The sequence below is a fragment of the Caretta caretta genome, chromosome 2 (assembly GCF_965140235.1).
Source record: "Caretta caretta isolate rCarCar2 chromosome 2, rCarCar1.hap1, whole genome shotgun sequence".
Lineage (NCBI taxonomy): Eukaryota > Metazoa > Chordata > Testudines > Cheloniidae > Caretta > Caretta caretta.
The window spans coordinates 30,263,765-30,284,822 of record NC_134207.1 but is presented as its reverse complement, the minus strand read 5'-3'; the positions used below and the strand labels follow the sequence as shown (position 1 = coordinate 30,284,822).

General features: G+C 40.2%; 1 protein-coding gene across 3 annotated transcripts in view; it reads right to left on the bottom strand.

Moving 5' to 3' along the window:
- The window catches only part of CSMD3 (CUB and Sushi multiple domains 3), a 1,179,008-nt gene that overhangs the window by 143,593 nt on the left and 1,014,357 nt on the right, over positions 1–21,058 (bottom strand). For all 3 annotated transcript variants that reach the window (XM_048841517.2, XM_048841518.2, XM_048841519.2), the window contains 4 exons: positions 14,437–14,517; positions 13,335–13,448; positions 2,810–2,998; positions 2,267–2,413 (listed from right to left, as the gene is read on the bottom strand). In XM_048841517.2, coding sequence (XP_048697474.2) covers positions 2,267–2,413; positions 2,810–2,998; positions 13,335–13,448; positions 14,437–14,517 — 531 coding nt within the window. The remainder of the gene's footprint in view (positions 1–2,266; positions 2,414–2,809; positions 2,999–13,334; positions 13,449–14,436; positions 14,518–21,058) is intronic.

Here is a 21,058-nt window from a genome sequence, read left to right as displayed (position 1 = left end):
AGCCAGTGGTCATGGTACATTTGATACCAATGACATAGGGAAGGATAGGAGAGAGAGGTCCTGGAGGCCAAATTTAGGCTGCTAGGTAAGAGATTGAAGTCCAGGACCTCATGGTAGCATTCTCTGAAATGCTTCCAGTTCCACAAGAAGGGTCAGTCAGCTAGGCAGAACTGCGGGTCTCAATGTGTGGATGAGACGATGGTGTAGGGAAGAGGGGTTTAGATTTACTGGGGAAACTTTGGGGAAAGGGGGAGCCTGTTCAGGAAGGATGGGCCCCACCTAAAGCAAAATGAAACCAGATTTCTGGCACTTAAAATTAAAAAGACTGTAGAGCAGTTTTTAAACTAAGGGCTGGGGGAAAGCCGGCAGGTGCAGAGGAGCACATGGTTCGGACAGAGACATCCCCTAAGGGACGATCTATTAATAGAGATTCTCTATGTCCTAGTAAGGAGGAGAAGATGGAAGATAAAATATGGGTAGGTCTGGATGAGAAACAATCAAATGAAAAAGAGTCCCATTCAATTACATCACGAAATGGCAGATAGCTGAAAAGTGACACATTTTTAAGAGCGTATGTAGAAATGTTAGAAGTCCAAATAAGATGGGTGAACTAGAGTGTCTCATATTAAATGAGGATATTGATATAGTAGGCATCACAGAAATTTGGTGGAATGAGGATAATCAATGGGACATAGTAATACCAGAGTACAAAATATATCAGAAGGACAGAACAGGTCATGCGGGTGGGGGATTGGCGCTATATATGAAAGAAAGCGTAGAGTCAAATGAAGTAAAAATCTTAAATGAACCAAATTGTAATATAGAATCTCTATGTATAGTAATTTCATGCTTGAACAACAAGAATATAGCAGCAGGGATATAGTACTGATCACCTGTCCAGGATGATGATACTAACTGTGAAATGCTCAGGGTGATTAGAGAGGCTATATATATATATATATAAATAAATTAAATAAAACAATAATAACGGGGGATTTCAACTTTCCCCATATTGACTGGGTACATGTCACCTCAGGACGGGATGCAGAGACAAAGTATCTTGACACCTTACATGACTGCTTCGTGGAGCAGCTAGTCCTGGAACCCATCAGGGGAGACGCAATTCTTGTTTAGTCCTAAGTAGAGTGCAGGATCTGGACCAAGAGGTGAATATAACTGAACCACTTGGTAATAGTGACTATAATATAATTATATTTAACATCCCCATGGCGGGGAATACACCACAGTAGCCCAACACAGTAGAAGTTAATTTCTCTTATGAGAATCCCTTGGTTTGAGGTAATATGTATATTGTATGTAACTATAATATTAAGGTGTTAGGTATCAGTATCGACACTCAGTTGACAGTCAACAGAGCAGTGAAACAGAAATTTTTACCTTTCTTTGTGACAGATTCATTGCTCTCCTCTACTTACAAAGTATACTATCATATATAGGGAGCATTTTTGCTTTTTTCAGTTTTGAATTTAAGGGCTCAAACAACCTAAATCACTTCATTTCTTCATTATTTTCCAACTTTTGGCTGGAACCTCTCCCAAATCACAAGATGCTAAAATTAATTCCAGTATTCCAATAACTTCATAGATATTCTTGCAGGCATTCTGAAATGTAAACTCTGGTCTCTGAAAGGGCTCATGTTGCCACATTCCACCGGGATGCCACCAAGAACCCTCCATCAATGGCCTGGTGGCAGAGGTTGCCTTGGTACACCTACTCTTCTTTCATTTCATGTTTATTTAATTTGTTGCCCAAAAGAGTGGACAGGACTAGTGGCCATACTAGGGGTTCAACAAATTTGATACTTATCAGAAAGTGGTAGCAATAGTTACCATATCTGGGATCTGACCATAACAGATAAGCAATTTCACAGTTGTTCCCCTCCCCTCCCCCACATTTTAAGGCATTGTGCAGCACTTGGTTGGCAGTTAAATGGAGTTGTATGCAGCTGTAATGCAGAACTTGACGCTAGGTTTCAACTAGTTTTCTATTCTGAGCAGCAGAAATTAATTAACTCTTTATGTTGAGTATTTGCCATACTATTCTAAATAAGATATAAATATATTTTATAAAGATATTTTATACAGAATCAGTTATCTGGTTCAAATATAAAAGAGATCTGATTTTATTTTTCAGTTTTAGAAGCTTAGTATCTAATAAAGTAGCTCACATTATCCTTGTACACATGTAAATACATTCCATATTGAAGTTTTAAGCAGATAGAAAAGGATACATTTGAATTACATACCTATGTATCTTATCCTGAAACCTCTTTTGTTGGTGCCATGATCTGCTGACCAACGGAGAAACACTTCATGGCCATTACTGGATATATTTAGAGAGGATGAGTAATCCCCACTTAGGGAAATAAGCAATGAGCTATGACTATTTGGTCCTTGATACAGGAGGAGGAAAACAATGAAAACAAAGGTTAAAATTAGACGTGTATGAAATGTTCCTGGAGTAACGGTAAATGAAATAGATTTAACAGTGGAATTTACATTAACCACATGCTACATATTATTGAACGGATTATAAAAGATCATTATATAGTATAATTAAATATTACATATACACACACACACACACTCACACAGTCAAGATGATTAGTAATGCAATACAATCTGGAAAAGCAATGCAATCTAACATCACTACTTATCCTAACAAACTCAAGTAATGACTTATTTAGACAAAAACAGTATTTCTATTATATGTCTAAATGGCAGGGGATGGGGAAGGGGTGCCAAGGCATAAATATAAAAGCATCCAAAGTTGTGTATCCTGTAGTTACCATCGAACACCTCAAGTATATCAAATTCCTTTTCTGTCTGGAAGAATTCAAAGAACATGCTGATATTATAACCCTTTTCCACAGTAATGGTCCAAGCGCACATTTGGAGGTTTGGGTAGCTGTCAGGGTAGCCTGGGCTCAATATGACTCCTGTTGAATCCAGACGCATTTCATTGGCCGGGCAAAGCACTATGAAACACAGAGATTATTTAAAAAAAACTCTAATTACCACCATACATAGAATTTTGTATGACTTAGTTTTTTTTCCCTAAGTTAAAGAGCTGCATTACTCACTTTATTTCTAAGAATATGGAACAAAAACACTTAATTAAGGGATAGTAGACAACGTTTGTGTTAGCCAGCATTTCCTACAAATTATGTTATAGAAAATAAACACACTAAGGCTGAGAAATCACTGACTCATGGGTTTTATTCTCCTTACATTATCTGGAAGACCCTTTGTTCTTTCAGACAGCACATTAAGTGAGCCAGGCTGAATTGTTCAGATAATAAACCACAGCTTTTATTCCTTTCTTTAAATAATAATAATGATGATGATGGAAGATAAAGTCTCATGTGAACCAAGTTTAAGGACTCAGTTGTGGTTTCTGATTATTAGGCTGTAAATAGCAAGAAATCACTCTATTATTTATTAGAAGCATATAGTTATTAATTTTACAAAAAATGTTTGTTTTAGTGAGCATGTACCATACTCATACATCCAGTATGGCAAAATACACCATTTCTGGTATTTGGTCTTACAATTTAACATTATATAATTTTACAACTCCTAGATTTCTCATTGCCTCTACCCAGTGATGAGCTGCCAAAATCTTAACAACCGGTTCCCTATAAAAAGTTCTGATTTAAGGGATGTGCCCCAGTATGTATTTTTTGTACCAACAGAGTTACCATACGTCCATATTTTCCCAGGAGGAATTTTTAAAATTTAAAAATTCCTCCCAGACGGCGATTTAAGAACCAAAAAGCCTGAGCTGTCTGGGAAAATACGGATGTATGTTAACCCTGCCTAAAGTTCTTTTTTAAAAAGATGGGCCTGAACTAGACATGAGCTCCGTTTCACATGTGTGGGTCCCCGCCACTCCCTGGGGGTGTGCTAGGGTGACCAGATGTCCTGATTTTATAGGGACAGTCCCGATTTTGGGGACTTTTTCTTATATAGGCTCTTATTACCCCCCACCCCCATCCTGATTTTTCACACTTGCTGTCTGGTCACTCCCGGGGTGTGCACATGTGTGGGTCCCAGCTGCTCCATGCCCCCCTCATTGAAGCAGGTGTGCAGGGTTACTGCCCTGGGAACTGCAGGGCACCAGTGGACATGGGGCCAGGTGCAGACAGGGGCGTGGAGCAGGGCTAGCTGGAGGCAGGGGGTGCGGGGCTGGCTGCAGGCAGGGCAGGCGGAGCTGGCTGTGGGCAGGGCAGGGGGTGCGGCAGGGGCTGGCTGCGGGCAGGGCAGGGGGTACGGGGGTGGCTGGAGGCAGGGGTGGCTGCGGGCAGGGCAGGGGGTGTGGCAGAGGCTGGCTGCAGGCAGGGGGTGCGGGGGTGGCTGGAGGCAGGGGCTGGCTGCGGGCAGGGTGGTGGGTTCTCATGGGGAGAGCGGCTCGGAGCAGCCCAAGCAGCAGGACGCAGCCCAGGCCCAGCAGAGCAGCTGGGGACCCACCAGGCAGCAGCGGGAGCCCCAGGGCCAGGGGTTGGGGGAGCAGCAGCAGCACCAGGGCTCCTGTGCAGAGCCAGGCGGCAGCCCACATGGCTCCCGCAGTGCAGTGCCCCCAGTGGCCGGAGGAGGAATTACATCACTTCCCAGCCGGAGCCCATCAAAGCCTCAGCACCCCCTGCAGGGAAGCGGGTTAACAACCGGTTCTGAAACTGCTTCAAAATTTAACAACCGGTTCACGTGAACCGGTGCGAACCAGCTCCAGCTCACCACTGCCTCTACCTGCTGTAAGAATAACTTGAAATCACTGTCATGCCACTCTATAGACCTCATATATCACACAGTGCCCCTTCTTTGCTTAAACGTCTCAAACTAGTAGTGGAAAGGTAGAGAAGAAGTATTTTCTACTGGGTGAGACCTAAGACTGACAATCAAGAAATCCTTCAAATGAGGAAAATGAGTCCAACCATGCAATGAGCCCCTCCTTATAAAACAGGGTTTAAAATTAAAGAGGAAAAATTAAAATAAGTTCTGCCAAAGTTTACTTAAAAAGTATCAATAACAGAACACAGGTTTTGTTAAACTCCAAATACCACATTATTCTTCTGTCTCTAATAAATATACAACTGATAAAGATGCCATGAGATGGATTCATTATGCACACATAATCATGTATACCCTTAAGTCACATTTTTTATCTTCTTAAAAGATGTGTACACTAGTGATATTTAGATGTGCATTTTGTTCCAGTGAGGAAAACTCTCAAGTTCAGATAACTCTGAATTTTCCTCCCTTCTAACTCAAAGACAGGTTGCTTCCTGGATGAATGAATGTCAGTCAACTGAAGAAAAAATTTAACGAAATGCAGCCTGAAAGTCTCAAGTTCTCCACGACTGTCAGCTCTGTTCATGAAGTCAGCCAAGGAAAAGAAGAAAGGTGTTATGCATTTGCCTTAACCTCCAGGCACCGTAACTCTGAGTTAGCTGTTTTTGTCAGTAAATCTGTCTTTTTCCCTTATATTTTTAATGTACCATTTTTTTCTTCTGCCTCTTTCTTCTTCATGGTATAAGAGTCAATGACCTACAGATCACACACATCTGAGGGCTGTTAACAGGATGCTTAAAGTTTGGCACTCAAATTCATACTAAGGCACCTAAATAAAAAGAGACCCACTGAACATAATTCCCATTGAAGTAAATGGGAGCTGTGGATGCTCAGCATCAATGAAAATCAGGCTACTAATTTAGGTGACCATGTATGAATTTAGGTACTTAACCGTCGGCAGTCACATTTGAAAACTGTGGCTTAGAAGTTTTACATAAGGTCACACAAGTCAGTGGCAGAGTCAGGAATAGAACTTGGGCATCCTGGCTCTCAGCCCAACAGCTGGGAAGGAGAAAGGAAATGGAGAAGTGCAGGCTGAGGGTAATATTCAGTGAAGCAGAGAAAGATGATATGCATATATATGAGACAGTGTAGGCCAGTGTAAATTTACTGATCTAAGGGAAAGGGGACAAAGATTGGGAAATATTGCTCCAATTGATGCATATCAAAGGAAAACACACAGCTCTGAGGCAGGTCATATGTATTGTATTGTATTTTGTATTGGTGACCCCTTTCACACAGCAAGCCTCTGACTGCAACCCCCTTATAAATTAAAACATTTTTTTTAATATTAAACACTAATATAAATGCTGGAAACAAAGAGGAGTTTCGGGGTGGAGGCTGACAGCCCGCAAGCCCAATGTAATAACCTTGCGACCCCCTGAGGGGTCACAACCCCCAGTTTGAGAACTCCTGATTTACTGAAGGAATATCAGGCTCATAGAAACCATCCTCAAAGCACTCACAACAAAGGGCCAGGACACAAACAACTTCCTCCACAAACTCTGCAACATCAACAGCCTCCCTCAGAACACCATCCCTGCCACCAGAGATATCACCTTCTCTACATACCAACATCTCTCACAATGATGGAATAACTCCCTGTTTCAAATATTTACAAGACAATTGATAACCCTCAAATATCCATATGAAACACATTTCAAAACTTATTTATCCTCATCCACAAGAATTTTACATTCAATAATAATCATTTTGTGCAAATCATGAGAACAGTCATAGGTACTAGAATGGCTCCCCAATACACCAACCTCTTGATGGGTAAGGCTGCGAGTCTGCCACAGAGGTCACGGAAGTCATGGATTCCATGATTTTCCAAGATCTTCATGACTTCAGCAGTTGCAGCAGTCGGTGTGGCTGACCCCAGGGCCACTCCAGCAGCTGGGGTGGCCCCAGGGCCAGCCGCACCAGCTGTTGCCGGGGCAGCCCCAGGGCCAGTCGCATTTTGATGTACCTCATCCAGTGCATTAAATGCCCCAATACCAATTATGTGGGTGGAACCAGACAATCGCTATGCTCTCAAATGAACTTTCACAAGAAAATGATAAAAGTCAAAAGCACCTATATCATCCGTGTCTGAACACTCTTCACAAAGCAGTCACTCTATACATGACCTATCAGTCCTCATCCTAAAAGGAAACCTGCATGACACTTTCAAAAGACAAATCTGGGAGCTTAAATTCATAACTTTGTAAGACGCTACAAATCATGTATTCAATAGAGACTCTGGATTTATGGTTCATTACAACAATCTGTAATCCACTAACAATCCCTCACCAGCTGTTTCCCACCCACCCCCTTCCTTTCCTCCCTATGACTGGAGGGATGTTAATAGGCCATTTCACAAAAAAGAACTCAAATGTGAATTGTGGAACTATTAACTATTGTTTGTAACCTGTCCTTTAAATCAGCTATTGTACCTAATGACTGGAAGATAACTAATGTAACACCAATATTTAAGAAGGGCTCTAGAGGTGATCCTGGCAATTACAGACCGGTAAGTCTAACATCAGTACTGGGCAAATTAGTTGAAACAATAATAAAGAATAAAATTGTCAGACACATAGAAGAACATAAATTGTTGGACAAAAGTCAACATGGTTTCTGTAAAGGGAGATCATGTCTTACTAATCTATTAGAGTTCTTTGATGGGGTCAACAAACATGTGGACAAGGGGGATCCAGTGGACCATAGTGTACTTAGAAGTCCAGAAAGCCTTTGACAAGGTCCCTCACCAAAGGCTGTTATGTAAATTAAGTTGTCATGGGATAAGAGGGAAGATCCTTTCATGGATTGAGAACTGGTTAAAAGACAGAGAGCAAAGGGTAGGAATCAATGGTAAATTTTCAGAATGGAGAGGGGTTACTAGTGGTGTTCCCCAAGGGTCAGTCCTAGGACCAATCCTATTCAACTTATTCATAAATGATCTGCAGAAAGGGATAAACATTGAGTTGGCAAAGTTTGCAGATGATACTAAACTGCTCAAGATAGTTAAGAACAAAGCAGACTGTGAAGAACTTCAAAAAGATCTCACAAAACTAAGTGATTGGGCAACAAAATGGCAAATGGAATTTAATGTGGATAAATGGAAAGTAATGCATGTTGGAAAAAATAACCCCAACTATACATACAATATGATGGGGGCTAATTTAGCTACAACTAATCAGGAGAAAGATCTTGGAGTCATCGTGGATAGTTCTCTGAAGACGTCCATGCAGTGTGCTGTGGCAATCAAAAAAGCAAACGGGATGTTAGGAATCATTAAAAAAGGGATAGAGAATACGAATATCTTATTGCCCTTATATAAATCCATGGTACGCCCACATCTTGAATACTGCTTACAGATGTAGTGCCCTCATCTCAATGAAGATATTCTGGCATTAGAAAAGGTTTAGAAATGGGCAACTAAAATGATTAGGGGTTTGGAACAGGTCCCATATGAGGAGAGAATAAAGAGGCTAGGACTTTTCAGCTTGGAAAAGAGGAGACTAAGGGGGGATGTGATAGAGGTATGTACAATCACGAGTGGTGTGCAGAAAGTGAATAAGGAAAAGTTATTTATTTGTTCCCACAATATAATAAAAAATAAATATAAAGTGAGCACTGTACACTTTGCATTCTGTGTTGTAATTGAATTCAACTGACCCACACAGCTTTTTACAATACAAATACAAAATGTTGGGCCTAGTTCTCCATTATCGTGCATCATGCGTATTAATTGATATCAGTGAATGTAAAATGAAACCAAGTAAGAATACTAGTGGTTTATACTCACATTACACTGGCTAAAAAATCTGCACAAGGTGAAAATCAGAACCATCGTATCTAATAACAAAACATTAGACTTCAGCAGTTGCAGCAGTCAGTGTGCAACTTCTTTGTTCTTCTTTGTAAAAAGCTACTGTGTAGCTCTCAAACAATATATTTTACTTGAAACTAAGGTTACTCCTGAGGGCATTCTGCTCCAAAAATTTCAAAATTCTGCACACAATATTTTAAAATTCTGCAAAATTCTGCAATTATTATTTGTCAAATAAATGTGAAGGCTCCAGCATGGCATTGTGGAGCACAGGCCACTGGCTGCATAGAGGTGGGAGATTAATGTGCAGCTTCCCCCCCAGGACACGGACTCAGCGGTGAGTGCACCCAACCCTGACACAGCACAAGGATCTGGCATGCCCCAGAAACACCCCAGGGCCCTCCCACTCCATGCCACATGCATCAGGTGTGGGCAGGCAGGCTCAGAAAGTCAGAATCCAAGTGTGAAGGGGCTTAGTATGGGGGGATCCAGGTGTGGGTTGAGAGGGTTCTGTGTGGGGCAATCTGGGTGCGTGCGGCTCAGTGGGGGATCCAGGTGCAGGGGGGAACTGGATGCACAGGAACTTGTTGGGGGCTTCAGGGTTCAATGGTAATGGGAATCTGCAGGGGAGGCAGGTGAAGATGGTTGGGGGTCAGTGGGGGAGACAGAGCTTGACAGGGGGTCTGGGTGTGTGGGGGATCAGTGAGGGACCCAGATGGTGGAGTAGTGGAGCTAAGTGGGGTGGGGAATCCATGTACATCTGGTTGGGGCTTGGTAGGGTGGGGATGCGGGTGGCTAATCGGGGTGGTCCAGTCCAGGTGCGGGGGAGTGGGGCTCATTGGGGGGGGGTTCTGGGTGCAGGAGGGGTGAAGCATGGTGGGAGGGTCTGGTTACGAGGGGGCGGGTCTGGATGCATGGGGTTTGGCGGATGGGGGAGCAGATCCCTGTACAGTGATCCCTCCCCCTGCAGCTGAAGAGTGATGGGTGCAGGAAGTGGGGTGGGAGGGAAGTTTACAGAGCTTCCTAAAGCCAGGGAGAATTCTGGGGGTGGGTCTGACATGGCCCCATTTGCCGTGCAGGGGAAGAGGAAGTCCTGTCCTCCCCAACCCAATCAGGACTAGCAGCTGAGCCTGACGCAGGGTAGGAGCCACTAGCCGGGTCTTCCCCTATCCCACCCCACAGCGATTTACTTCTCTGCTGGCTGCCCTGAGCACCTGAAACATACTGCTTGGGAGGGTCGCATGACCATTCTTGTAGCTTATCTTTGGTTCTCCATCAGAAAGTCAGTGTTCTGTGGGGAAGCAGAGAAATCTGCGGGGGTATATACATTTTGCACATGCGCAGTGGTGCAGAATTCCCCCAGGTGTATAACATGAACCAGCAGCAGTTTTGACAGAAATTAAGTTTATTCCTTCATCTACATAGTGGATTATATCCTGCATAATTAAATGATGATAGTATATAAATCAAACAGTGTAGTATAGCAAATAATCCTTGCGTGCAATAGGAGTTACTATACTTCTTATCCATACTGCCTTTAGGTTCCATAATAAAAAAGATAACTGATGAGGAAATATGAAGTTGCCTATAGAGCTGATACACAGGGATGTATATATTATAATTTCCACCCAAAAATAGAAATGAGAGAAGTTATCTGTTGTTCTAGGCAGCCAGCTTGAATAGGTATTATCTTTTTTTCTTTTTTAATTCTCTGAATTTTTCTGTTTTCTCGGACTGATAAATGGTGAGATTATGTTTATCTGATTCTGCTTGAGGCTAAAAACAGGAGGTGGACTAAAATAGAGGGTATTAAAATATTTAGTATTTATATTGAGAGTGTATTTATTAGTCAGGGTAATGAAGTGAAGAGTCCTAGGTTTTTATCTCAGATCTTCCAAAGACTGCATGTGTGATTTTGGTAGGAAATTTTTAGAGGATGGCTTAGGTTATGTGCCAAATCCATATTTACCAGTAGGCACATACATAAATGGCCTTGTAAGAAAGCATGCCCGAGGCATCTGAATTTCCTATTGAAGTTCATAGGAGTTGAGGGTACTCAACATTTTCCAAGACAATGTTTGGAAATTAGATTGATTCTTATTTCTTCAAGTGTATAAAAATGTGATGGCATGATCCTTTCAAGAGCAGGAATGGGCCCTTCTGTTTTAAAATTGGGAATGTAAAAAAAGAAAAAATATGTATGTCAGTAATTTTTCAACTCACAACTGAAATATGAATACTGTAGTCATCACTGAGTTGCAGACATTAAACAATTACATTTCTAACAACTAAATTGTGCTTTTAGTCTGAAACTCTTTTGGAATTACCAAAGAAGCTTTCACATATTAAAGCATTAACATTTAGCAGTAGTGGATTTATTCACAATTCATAACTTGCCACTATTCCAAAAATATACTTTAATTGGGAGTGTTTTCTAAAAATGCCAATTAACTCAAATTGCTTCTTGGGCAAGAAAACATCTGATGAGAAGGAGAGAGATTATATAAATCTGTTTCTAAGTTAGAATGCAAAAGTTTAAAGTAAAACCAGATGGTAACGTCCTGCATTTAATGCTAATTTAAATAAATGTTGTGTTTATGTGCCTGATCTGCAAGATGCTTCACACATCCTGCTAGATAATGAGGTCCCTCCACTCCCACTGAAGTAGAGGTACAATGCAGGAGCTGTTCAGCATCTTGCAGGATCAGGCCCCCAAATATTTCCAACTCATTTCCATAAATCAACATTTTCTGATGCCAGTTTTCTTTTTTATCTCTAAACTGTCACGTAAATATTTGTCAGTGTGGGCTGCTAAACACATCTCTTAAAGCACTGGTGAGACAGCAATAAACCACATTATAGTTACCCAATATTATTAAATTAAAGAGAAAGATTTTAGGAGTTGAAATCACCAGTGCCAGATTTCCAATTAGGCACAGTGGGCATGTGCCTAGGGGCGCCGGCATCCTAGAGGTGCCTAAAAGTTAAAAGTGGGTTAAAAGTTTCATTTTTATGGAAAATATGAAGGTCAGCTATAGACGGGGGGGGGGGGGGGGGGCGTTGAAGATGCTGTGCCTAGGGGCGCATAAGGTGTAAATCTGCCCTGGAAATCACCCTACTGCAGGGCCCCACATAAACCCCTTGTTGAGATTGCACAAGGACGCAGAGGGCAGAAGAACCATACTGGGGTACATCCCCACTTCATGCATTCTGAGAAGAAGGTCTACGTTTAAGATGTTGTAGAGGCCAGTACTCCACTCCTTTTCAAAAAGTCCTATGGAATGTACTAGAAAAACATATGTAGGATTTTTGAACCATTTTATGGAACTTGATAAGGAATTATGTTTCTTTCAGAGAAGTCATGTGCATGGAATGAAGTATTCTCTAGGATGGTTCACTCATGGTCAATTTAAGTCAATGGGAGTTTTCTCCGAGTGCAAGCACTTCTGCTGTGTCTTGTCCTTTTGTAAGCCATGCGAGTGTAGAGGGAAGGCTCTTTGGGATTTAGCTATTCTTTTCTATTCATCTTCTCATATCATTCCAATCTTCATGGTTTCTGGACACTTATTCTCCCAAACAGCTCATAGGGGCCAGCCAAAATCTGACCTAAATTAGTATTCATTCAAAACTACTCAAAGACACCAGTCTTCTATCCAGAATAGTTACAGTGGGGTTTCAACTTACTGATATTTGATGAGCAAACTCCTTCCCATTCAAACATCCCTGACTGACAAGAAAAAAAACCAAAACCCTAGAGAAACTATACATAAGGTGCAAGGTCATTTGCATAACCTTTTAAATCCACAAAAGCCATCTCAAATTACTTTCAAATGTCACCAAAATATTCTACCTTAGTATAATGTCATGTATGTCAAAGGTAAGAAAGATTGGCTTAATTTAGAATAAGTTAATGGTTGTCAGGTTTATAATCTAGATTTAATTTAACAATGGAGTGATGATGTGACTCTCCATAATATTTACGCACTGCACCAAAAGAGCAAAACCAAAAACACTCCAACATATTGTAAAACAAAATCAAATTAAAAACAAACTCCTTCCATGACTGTTTCACTTAAAGCGATGACATTTTATGGTGTTATTCATTCCCATTATGCTATTTTATATGATTTATCTACATTAACATATTCATTTCCTTAATGATAAAGAAAATGAAAATAGTTTTGGAGGCGGGGTAGGGGTGGATTTTTTGTTTTGGCCATCAAACCTAAAAAGCAAATATTCACTCAGCTCTAACTGGTATCTCTTTAATAATATTACATTCTTTAATAATATTGAGATAAAATAATATATGAGAAATAAGTTCATTTGTATTTATTTGATTTAGACTGCCCCCTTCCACTTTAGAGCATGAATTGTGGAATAAGCAATGTACCCTCACACAATGTAACTGAAAGTTTGACCTGCATAATAGTAGTACTAAAAACTCATTAAATACCATATATCATTAATAATAATCTCATTTCAGCACTCTCTAAGGTATTAACCATCCTGGGAACACTGGCAATACAGAGGGAGGGTTGGAAAGATTTTAAGTATGATTCCATAAGTCAATTAAAAGCAAAGCTTAGTTCTGCAAACACCATTCAGCTGGTACATTATAAAAGTAATAAATTATAAGAATAGAAAACCTTGACAAGAAGGTGGCACTCCATCCATCTGAAGTCTTTCTCCCAACCTACATGTTAGAATTTCATTACCAACCAATGTAAAGCCTGGATGACACTGGTATCTTATTATGTCCCCTATATGATAAAAAGAAGAGAATGTTTAAACGGCAATTAACAGGGATTTTCAGTTTTGAAAACAGTATTGATTAATGAAGTACACTTGCTGCCCTATATAATGTGCTATATGACCACTGGCATGAAAAACTTTGATTAGGCAGAGGAAATGTTGTGATAAATAAGCATTCTGCTGCACACTGTACCACATTTATCATTGTTTCCAATCATGGTATTAGCATGATTATTTCTTTGATTTTTGTTACCTTTCTGAGCAACCCACACATTTGTAGACTTTTAAACATCTATAATTTATCATGTAGCTGTCATGGTATTAACTAAAAGGATAATGGTACTAATTAGTCAGGCAAAATGACAAATTATTTAGGCAAAATTATTCAAAACAGAAACTTATGTATCTGTTGGTTCACAAACATACATACATATATTAAACAACTACTAAAAACAAAACAAACCTTGGCAGCCCCAAAACTATATTCAGTTGGACCATCCTGTTTCCTCCATTCTGTTTATTTTCCCTAGCTCATGGAAATTTAGTTCAAGCACCTCTTTCAATTAATTTTTTTTAAAAACACCAGCTCCAAAACCCCAAAGATTTGGGAAACAATATTAATATTAACTCTATTTTTAAAAGTTGCAGTCATTTAGATATATATACACACAATATTCTGTACATAATAAACACAGTTATTTTTCTTAAAAGTGGCTTGCAACCCTTTAAATTAAACTATTCTTAAAAAATGCTTATAATTAAAATTTATTTTGAGACTTTATGACTTTATTAGAACTTTGCAAATAAGTACATTTTAGAAAAAAGGTATTTGGGAAACAGTTCTGTGTCCTTCAACAGTACTGCCTGTGAGACTTAACTAGGATTCAGCAAGTACAAGAAGGAAGAAAAGCTTTTAAAATATTTTTCTTTAAAAATGTAAATTTATTTGTGATCTCTCCTGAAATAGGTTAGTGCTCATACTTTTACAGACATTACCTATTTCAAATTCATCATCCTCAGTCAAAATTTCAGCATTTGGTATAGTTGGTGGAGGTTGACACACTCGAAGCTGATAGGCTATAAAACACAGAAGGTATTGTGATTAATATGTTGCTCATCGTCACAGGATAACAATAAACAACATTTATAGCTTTGCACTGAAAGGTTCAATGGAATCTAACAGAAAAATATACATGGAGTTTTGAATGTTAAGAATTCAAAGATGAAGAAAGGATTTCCCACATTAAGGATTTCAGATTAGTTTTAATGGCAAAATCCTCCTCAGACATATTCTGGAAAGATCATAGGTACTTGTGAATTATCTGCAAGGAACTAATCTTGTCTGCAAAGCACAAATGTTTAGTTCACAGTATGCTTAGCAAAATGTGTTTTTACCTCCAAACACTTTCTGTCTTGAGACCATCTTAAATGAAGGCCCATTCAAGAGTAAAACATTATTCCATTCAAAGGTAGAATAATCATTATGAAACAACCTCTTCAGGTGTGAAACATCCCAGAAAATGAATTCATATAGATAGATACTGAATATGACCACAGAGAGAACTGATCCTTGGGGGAATCTACAAGTAAAAGGAGGAGTGGGGTAGGGGGTATCAATGGCAGACATGCATTTTCCCATCATTACTCTTTGGATGCATCCTTCCAGGAAGGACTTAAACCATTTTAGATCATTCCCCTAGATCCCTGCCACATCTCAGGCAGCACAGCAGTAACCCATGACCTGGATTTTTCTTAGGTATGTCAGTATTAGCAAATATAAAAGCACTTAAGAACACTAGGTGAAATCTTGGCTGCATTGACATCAGTGGGAGTTTTGCCACTGGAGTTCAAAAAGCCAGGATTGTATCCATTATGTGGATTTAGAGTAATGCTTGGCAGCTATTTTTTACCTTATTGACCACAAGGATCAGTTCTCTGTCTGGTCCTGTTCAATATCAATATGTAGCCTCTATGCGAACTGAGCAGATGACATGGGCTCATGTGCAAGAAATAAGCAGATGACACACAGCTCTGCCTATCCTTCACCATGCACAACCACATCATTACCATCAAGATGGCCCGGTGCTTGGACAAGATCAGCTCATGGATGAAAAGGAGCTAGTTGAAGCTGAACCAGAGCAAGACAGAGGTGATGCTGGTGGGCAGAAGAAAGCATGATGAAGAGTTTTCAACAATGGTGCAGTCTCCTTGCTGAAGGTGAACAACCACAACTGTCAACTCAATCAGTCAATTCCTTCTAGTTAGTTAGGAGACATTGTCCCATCCTGGCAGACGGTGACCTAGCCACAGTTATACATGGCTTTATGATCTCCTGTCTGGAGTACACCAATACAATATACCTGGGCATGAAGTCATCAGCCCTTAGGAAACTCTGACTTGTAGAGAATGCTGCAGTTCATCTCCTCATTAACATTGGCTACTACCAGCACATATGGCCTGTTCTCCACTCTCTACAGTGGCTTCCCATAGGATATTGATTCAAGTTCAAGATCTTGATCTTTATCCTCAACGTACTGACCCAAGCAATATCTAAAAGATCCCTTAAAGATTTTGGATGAAGATCAGGCTTAATAACTTTGCTCCTCAGGTACAATGGAACATTCTACCAAAAGGGTAAAGGGTCTCATTGGTGCATATGACAGGGCTTCCTTAGGTGCCAGTTCCAGATTGTAGAATGAACTCCCACAGGAATTAAGGACCATCACAAACCTCACCACCTTCTGCTCCAAGTGCAAAACGCTCCTTTGATCTTGCCTTCTCTACCAAATGCACAGCAACATGTACATTTAAAACAAAACCCTACACTACACACACAATTGTCCCCTGGAAGAGGATGAGAGAGAGAGAGAATGAATTAATAATATTTGACAGATTTTTGACACATAGTTTAAAGCACTACTGGAAGGCACTCAGATACCACTATATTAAGGGTAGCATAAGAACATCTATATACAATGAAATACAATTATTGCATTGCTATCGGATGGATCAGTTCAGTTTGGGCTTCCATCCCACATCAGGCTAACAGTAGTTTCTGGCTGTACTTTACCAGGAGTAAAACTTTCAAAAGAAATTAAGTGGCTTAGGAGCATAATTCCTATTTTCAAATATGCCTTAGGTCATATCTACACTACAGCAGCACAGCTAAGATGCTGCAGCTGTGCTGCTGTAGCTCCCTTGTGTAGATGTTTCTACAATGACAGAAGGGGTGTTTCCATCAGTGTAGTAATCCCTCTCTCTGAGAGGTGGTAACTAGTTCAACACAATTCTTCTGTCAACCTAGCAGGAAGTTAGGTCCACACTTGGGGGTAGTCCACCTAACTGTAGCGCTCAGGATGTGAATTTTTTTCACAGCCCTGAACAACATAACTAGATTGATCTAAATTTTTAAGTGTAGACCAGGCCTTATGCACTGAGGAGCCTAAGTCTCCTCAGTGAAACTCAGTGAGACAAAGGATATTATCCTACTGAGGTAAATAGAATGGAGCATAAACACTGCCAAATTAAATGTAATAATGTAATCAGAAAAGCCAAAAAGGAGTTTGAAGAACAGCTAATCAAAAACCCAAAGGTAATAACAAATGTTTTTTAAGTACATCAGATGCAGGAAGCCTGCTAAACAACCAGTGGGGCCCGTGGATGATCGAGATACAAAAGGAGTACTTAAAGATGGTAAAGTCATCATAGAGAAACTAAATGAATTCTTTGTTTCAATCTTCACGGCTGAGGATGTTAGGGACATTCCCAAACCTGAGCCGTCTTTTGTAGGTGACAAATCTGAGAAATTGTCACAGATTGAAGCGTCACTAGAGGAGGTTTTGGAATTAATTGAGAAACTTAACAGTAACAAGTCACTGGGACCAGATGGCATTCACCCAAGAGTTCTGAAAGAACTCAAATATGAAATTGTGGAACTATTGTTTGTAACCTGTCCTTTAAATCAGCTACTGTACCTAATGACTGGAAGATAACTAATGTAACACCAATATTTAAGAAGGGCTCTAAAGGTGATCCTGGCAATTACAGACCAGTAAGTCTAACGTCAGTACTGGGCAAATTAGTTGAAACAATAGTAAAGAATAAAATTGTCAGACACATAGAAGAACATAAATTGTTGGGCAAAAGTCAATATAGTTTCCGTAAAGGGAGATCATGTCTTACTAATCTGTTAGAGTTCTTTGAGGAGGTCAACAAACATGTGGACAAGGGGGATCCAGTGGACCATAGTGTACTTAGAAGTCCAGAAAGCCTTTGACAAGGTCCCTCACCAAAGGCTGTTATGTAAATTAAGTTGTCATGGGATAAGAGGGAAGATCCTTTCATGGATTGAGAACTGGTTAAAAGACAGAGAGCAAAGGGTAGGAATCAATGGTAAATTTTCAGAATGGAGAGGGGTTACTAGTGGTGTTCCCCAAGGGTCAGTCCTAGGACCAATCCTATTCAACTTATTCATAAATGATCTGCAGAAAGAGATAAACATTGAGTTGGCAAACTTTGCAGATGATACTAAACTGCTCAAGATAGTTAAGAACAAAGCAGACTGTGAAGAACTTCAAAAAGATCTCACAAAACTAAGTGATTGGGCAACAAAATGGCAAATGAAATTTAATGTGGATGAATGGAAAGTAATTAAGAGTTTAAAGAGGCTAGGACTTTTCAGCTTGGAAAAGAGGAGACTAAGGGGGGATATGATAGAGGTATATACAATCATGAGTGGTGTGCAGAAAGTGAATAAGGAAGTTATTTACTTGTTCCCATAATATAAGAATTAGGGGCTACCAAATGAAATTAATGGGCAGCAGGTTTAAAACAAACAAAAGGAAGTTCTTCTTTACACAGCACACAGTCAACCTGTGGAACTCCTTGCCTGAGGAGGTTGTGAAGGCTAGGACTATAACTGGGTTTAAAAGAGAACTGGATAAATTCATGGAGGTTAAGTCCATTAATGGCTATTAGACAGGATGGGTAAGGAATGGTGTCCCTAGCCTCTGTTTGTCAGAGGGTGGAGATGGATGGCAGGAGAGAGATCACTTGATCAATACCTGTTAGGTTCACTCCCTCTGGGGCACCTGGCATTGACGACTGTCAGTAGACAGGATACTGGGCTGAATGGACCTTTGGTCTGACCCAGTATGGCCATTCTTATGTTCTTATTTCACATAACTTCTTTTGAAAATGTTACTCTCCAGAAATATTAGGATTTGGAAATTCTTGAATTCACATAGACTAAAAACCTACGGGTTAGATTCTCAGCTGATATAAATAGGGTTGATTCCATTGAAGTCACTGGTGTCACTGCAGTTTACACCAGATGAGGATCTGGCCTGGAATATTTTGTACTATGTGTTTGTATAGCAGCTAGCAGAACAGAACCTCTGTTGGGTCGGGATCTTTGGATGCTAATATAATCCATATTGCTAAGAATATAACAGTAGACATGTAAATAGCAAGAAATATTATGAAGATATTGATATTGCGCCTGCTCTTAATAGAGTATGACAGTGCAGCTATCCTCTTTAAACATTGAGAGCAGAGGTAAGGTTCCAGCCGGTTCCAGCCAGTTCCCACCCATTCTGCTCCCTCTTGTCTAGCTGTGCAAAGGGAGGCTCCAAAAGCTCCCTGAAGCCTGCTTCACCTCCCATGCTGTGGTACAGGTAGCTGGACCAGGAGTGTAACATGCCACATTGCTCTTATGCCCTTGCACCACTGTGCTCACTTAGCCATAATTTGGTCCTTTAATAAAAACAGGTTTGGGTCCAGTGTGATCAAATGCCTTTAACAATGAATCTAGGTCATACCTCTCAAACGTCTCTCATTAGAGACAGCACTAATATTAGTCCCAAAACTACCTATATTCCACACCAATTTGGTATCCCTACACTTCTATTGTTGCACATTACTTACAGCAGATAAAAAGAATCATGAACCTGAAAATACAGAAAGAGGTAATTATCCTGAAGAGATTAGTCCCAGTTTTAAGTTTGTTATATGACAAATATTTTGTGTCCCTCAATCTTGATCTTCATCAAACACTGCAGCCCACATTTAGGCCCTGTCAGTTGAGAGGTATGCTCTAGATGCACAGTAAGAGAAATAAACAGAGGGCAGCAAGAGAAACCCCCTAAAAGTCATTTTACTACTAGACATGGGCACATGCAATTTAAACAGTTCCCCTCCCTTTCACAAATAATTTTATTTATATATTACACTTGTAAAGGAAACTTTATTTATTGGCAGATAGGGTAGAGAAATAGGTGGAAGGCAATGAGAGTGGAGAGGCAGGTTTGAGTTAACTTGCACCAGGTCTTCCAACTTGGGCACAAGAAACTTAAATTTAAAGAGGAAGGTGAGGTGGATCCAGTGAAAGGATTTGAAGAGAGTCAGAAGATCATCAGAGCATCAGACAAAATAGATGAACATTTGCTAAGACATCCTGGATGGAATTAATAAAGGCATGGAGGCCAAAGATGAGGAGGCTGCAGTAGTCAAAGTCAGAGTGATTAGGGGTTGGGCAAGGGCTCTATAAAAGGGAAAAGAGAACTAACATCAGATTTTGGAAATATTGCATGCTAGATAAGATGTAGAGTATAAAACCTGCAGGATTTAGAGACAGCATTCATTTAGGGAGAGAATGAGAGGAATAAAAAAATGACCTCAAAATCATGAGCCTCAGGACATAGAGGAGTTGCCAAATTTATTTGTGTAGCTTTGGTTGCTTCATGCCAATGATGGGTGGCATGACCCAACTTGCTCAGCACCTATATTATGCTGCTAGGAAACATCTGAAAAGCTACTAGCCATATGCCAGCAATATGCTTATGATACACAGTGACACATATCATTCTTATCAGAGGCAGACAACCATTTGTCATACAGCTACCTCTGCGTCTAGAAGAAAAAAGCACTTGCATAAATAATAATATATGATTCAAATTCAACCAAAGTCAGATGGAAGTGATTTTGGTCGGCCAAAGGAAATATTCAGAAGGCCTTGCAGAATCCATGACTGCTCTTCTGATGAGGGTATCTGAATATTCACTGTCAGAGTTGCAGTCTGGTAGCCACATTGTGCCTGAACATCAGGACTTTTACCACCTCAAACTGGTAAGAAAACTGTGCCTGCTCCTCAGAGGGGAAGTCCTGGAGATAATGGTCCATGCCTTAGTTATTTCACAGCTGGAGTACTGAAATGTTTTTTTCCTGGGTCAGACAATGGAAGCTATACAACACAAAAGATGGTCCCAATTTCAGAAGCCCATATCTTAACGAACAAATGAAACATAAGTACTCTGCCCACTACACCCATTCAACAGTGGAACCAATTCAGTGTACTGGTTTTTAGTATCATAGCCCATAATAATCTGAAAACACAAAATGCCACTTCTAAAATACTACAGTCCACAGATATGATGTAATTCTCAGTACCTATAACAGAGCTTGCCAGAGATGGAGACAGGTGGAGAGTGTCTGGCTGTGTAACTCTTTGTCATGCAAAGACCAGATGATCTCCATTTTAGTGTACCTGTCTTTCAGGGAGGTGGCTTTCTCAATTACAAAAGAATCTATTTCAACTCATGTGAGCATTTATCACTCATTT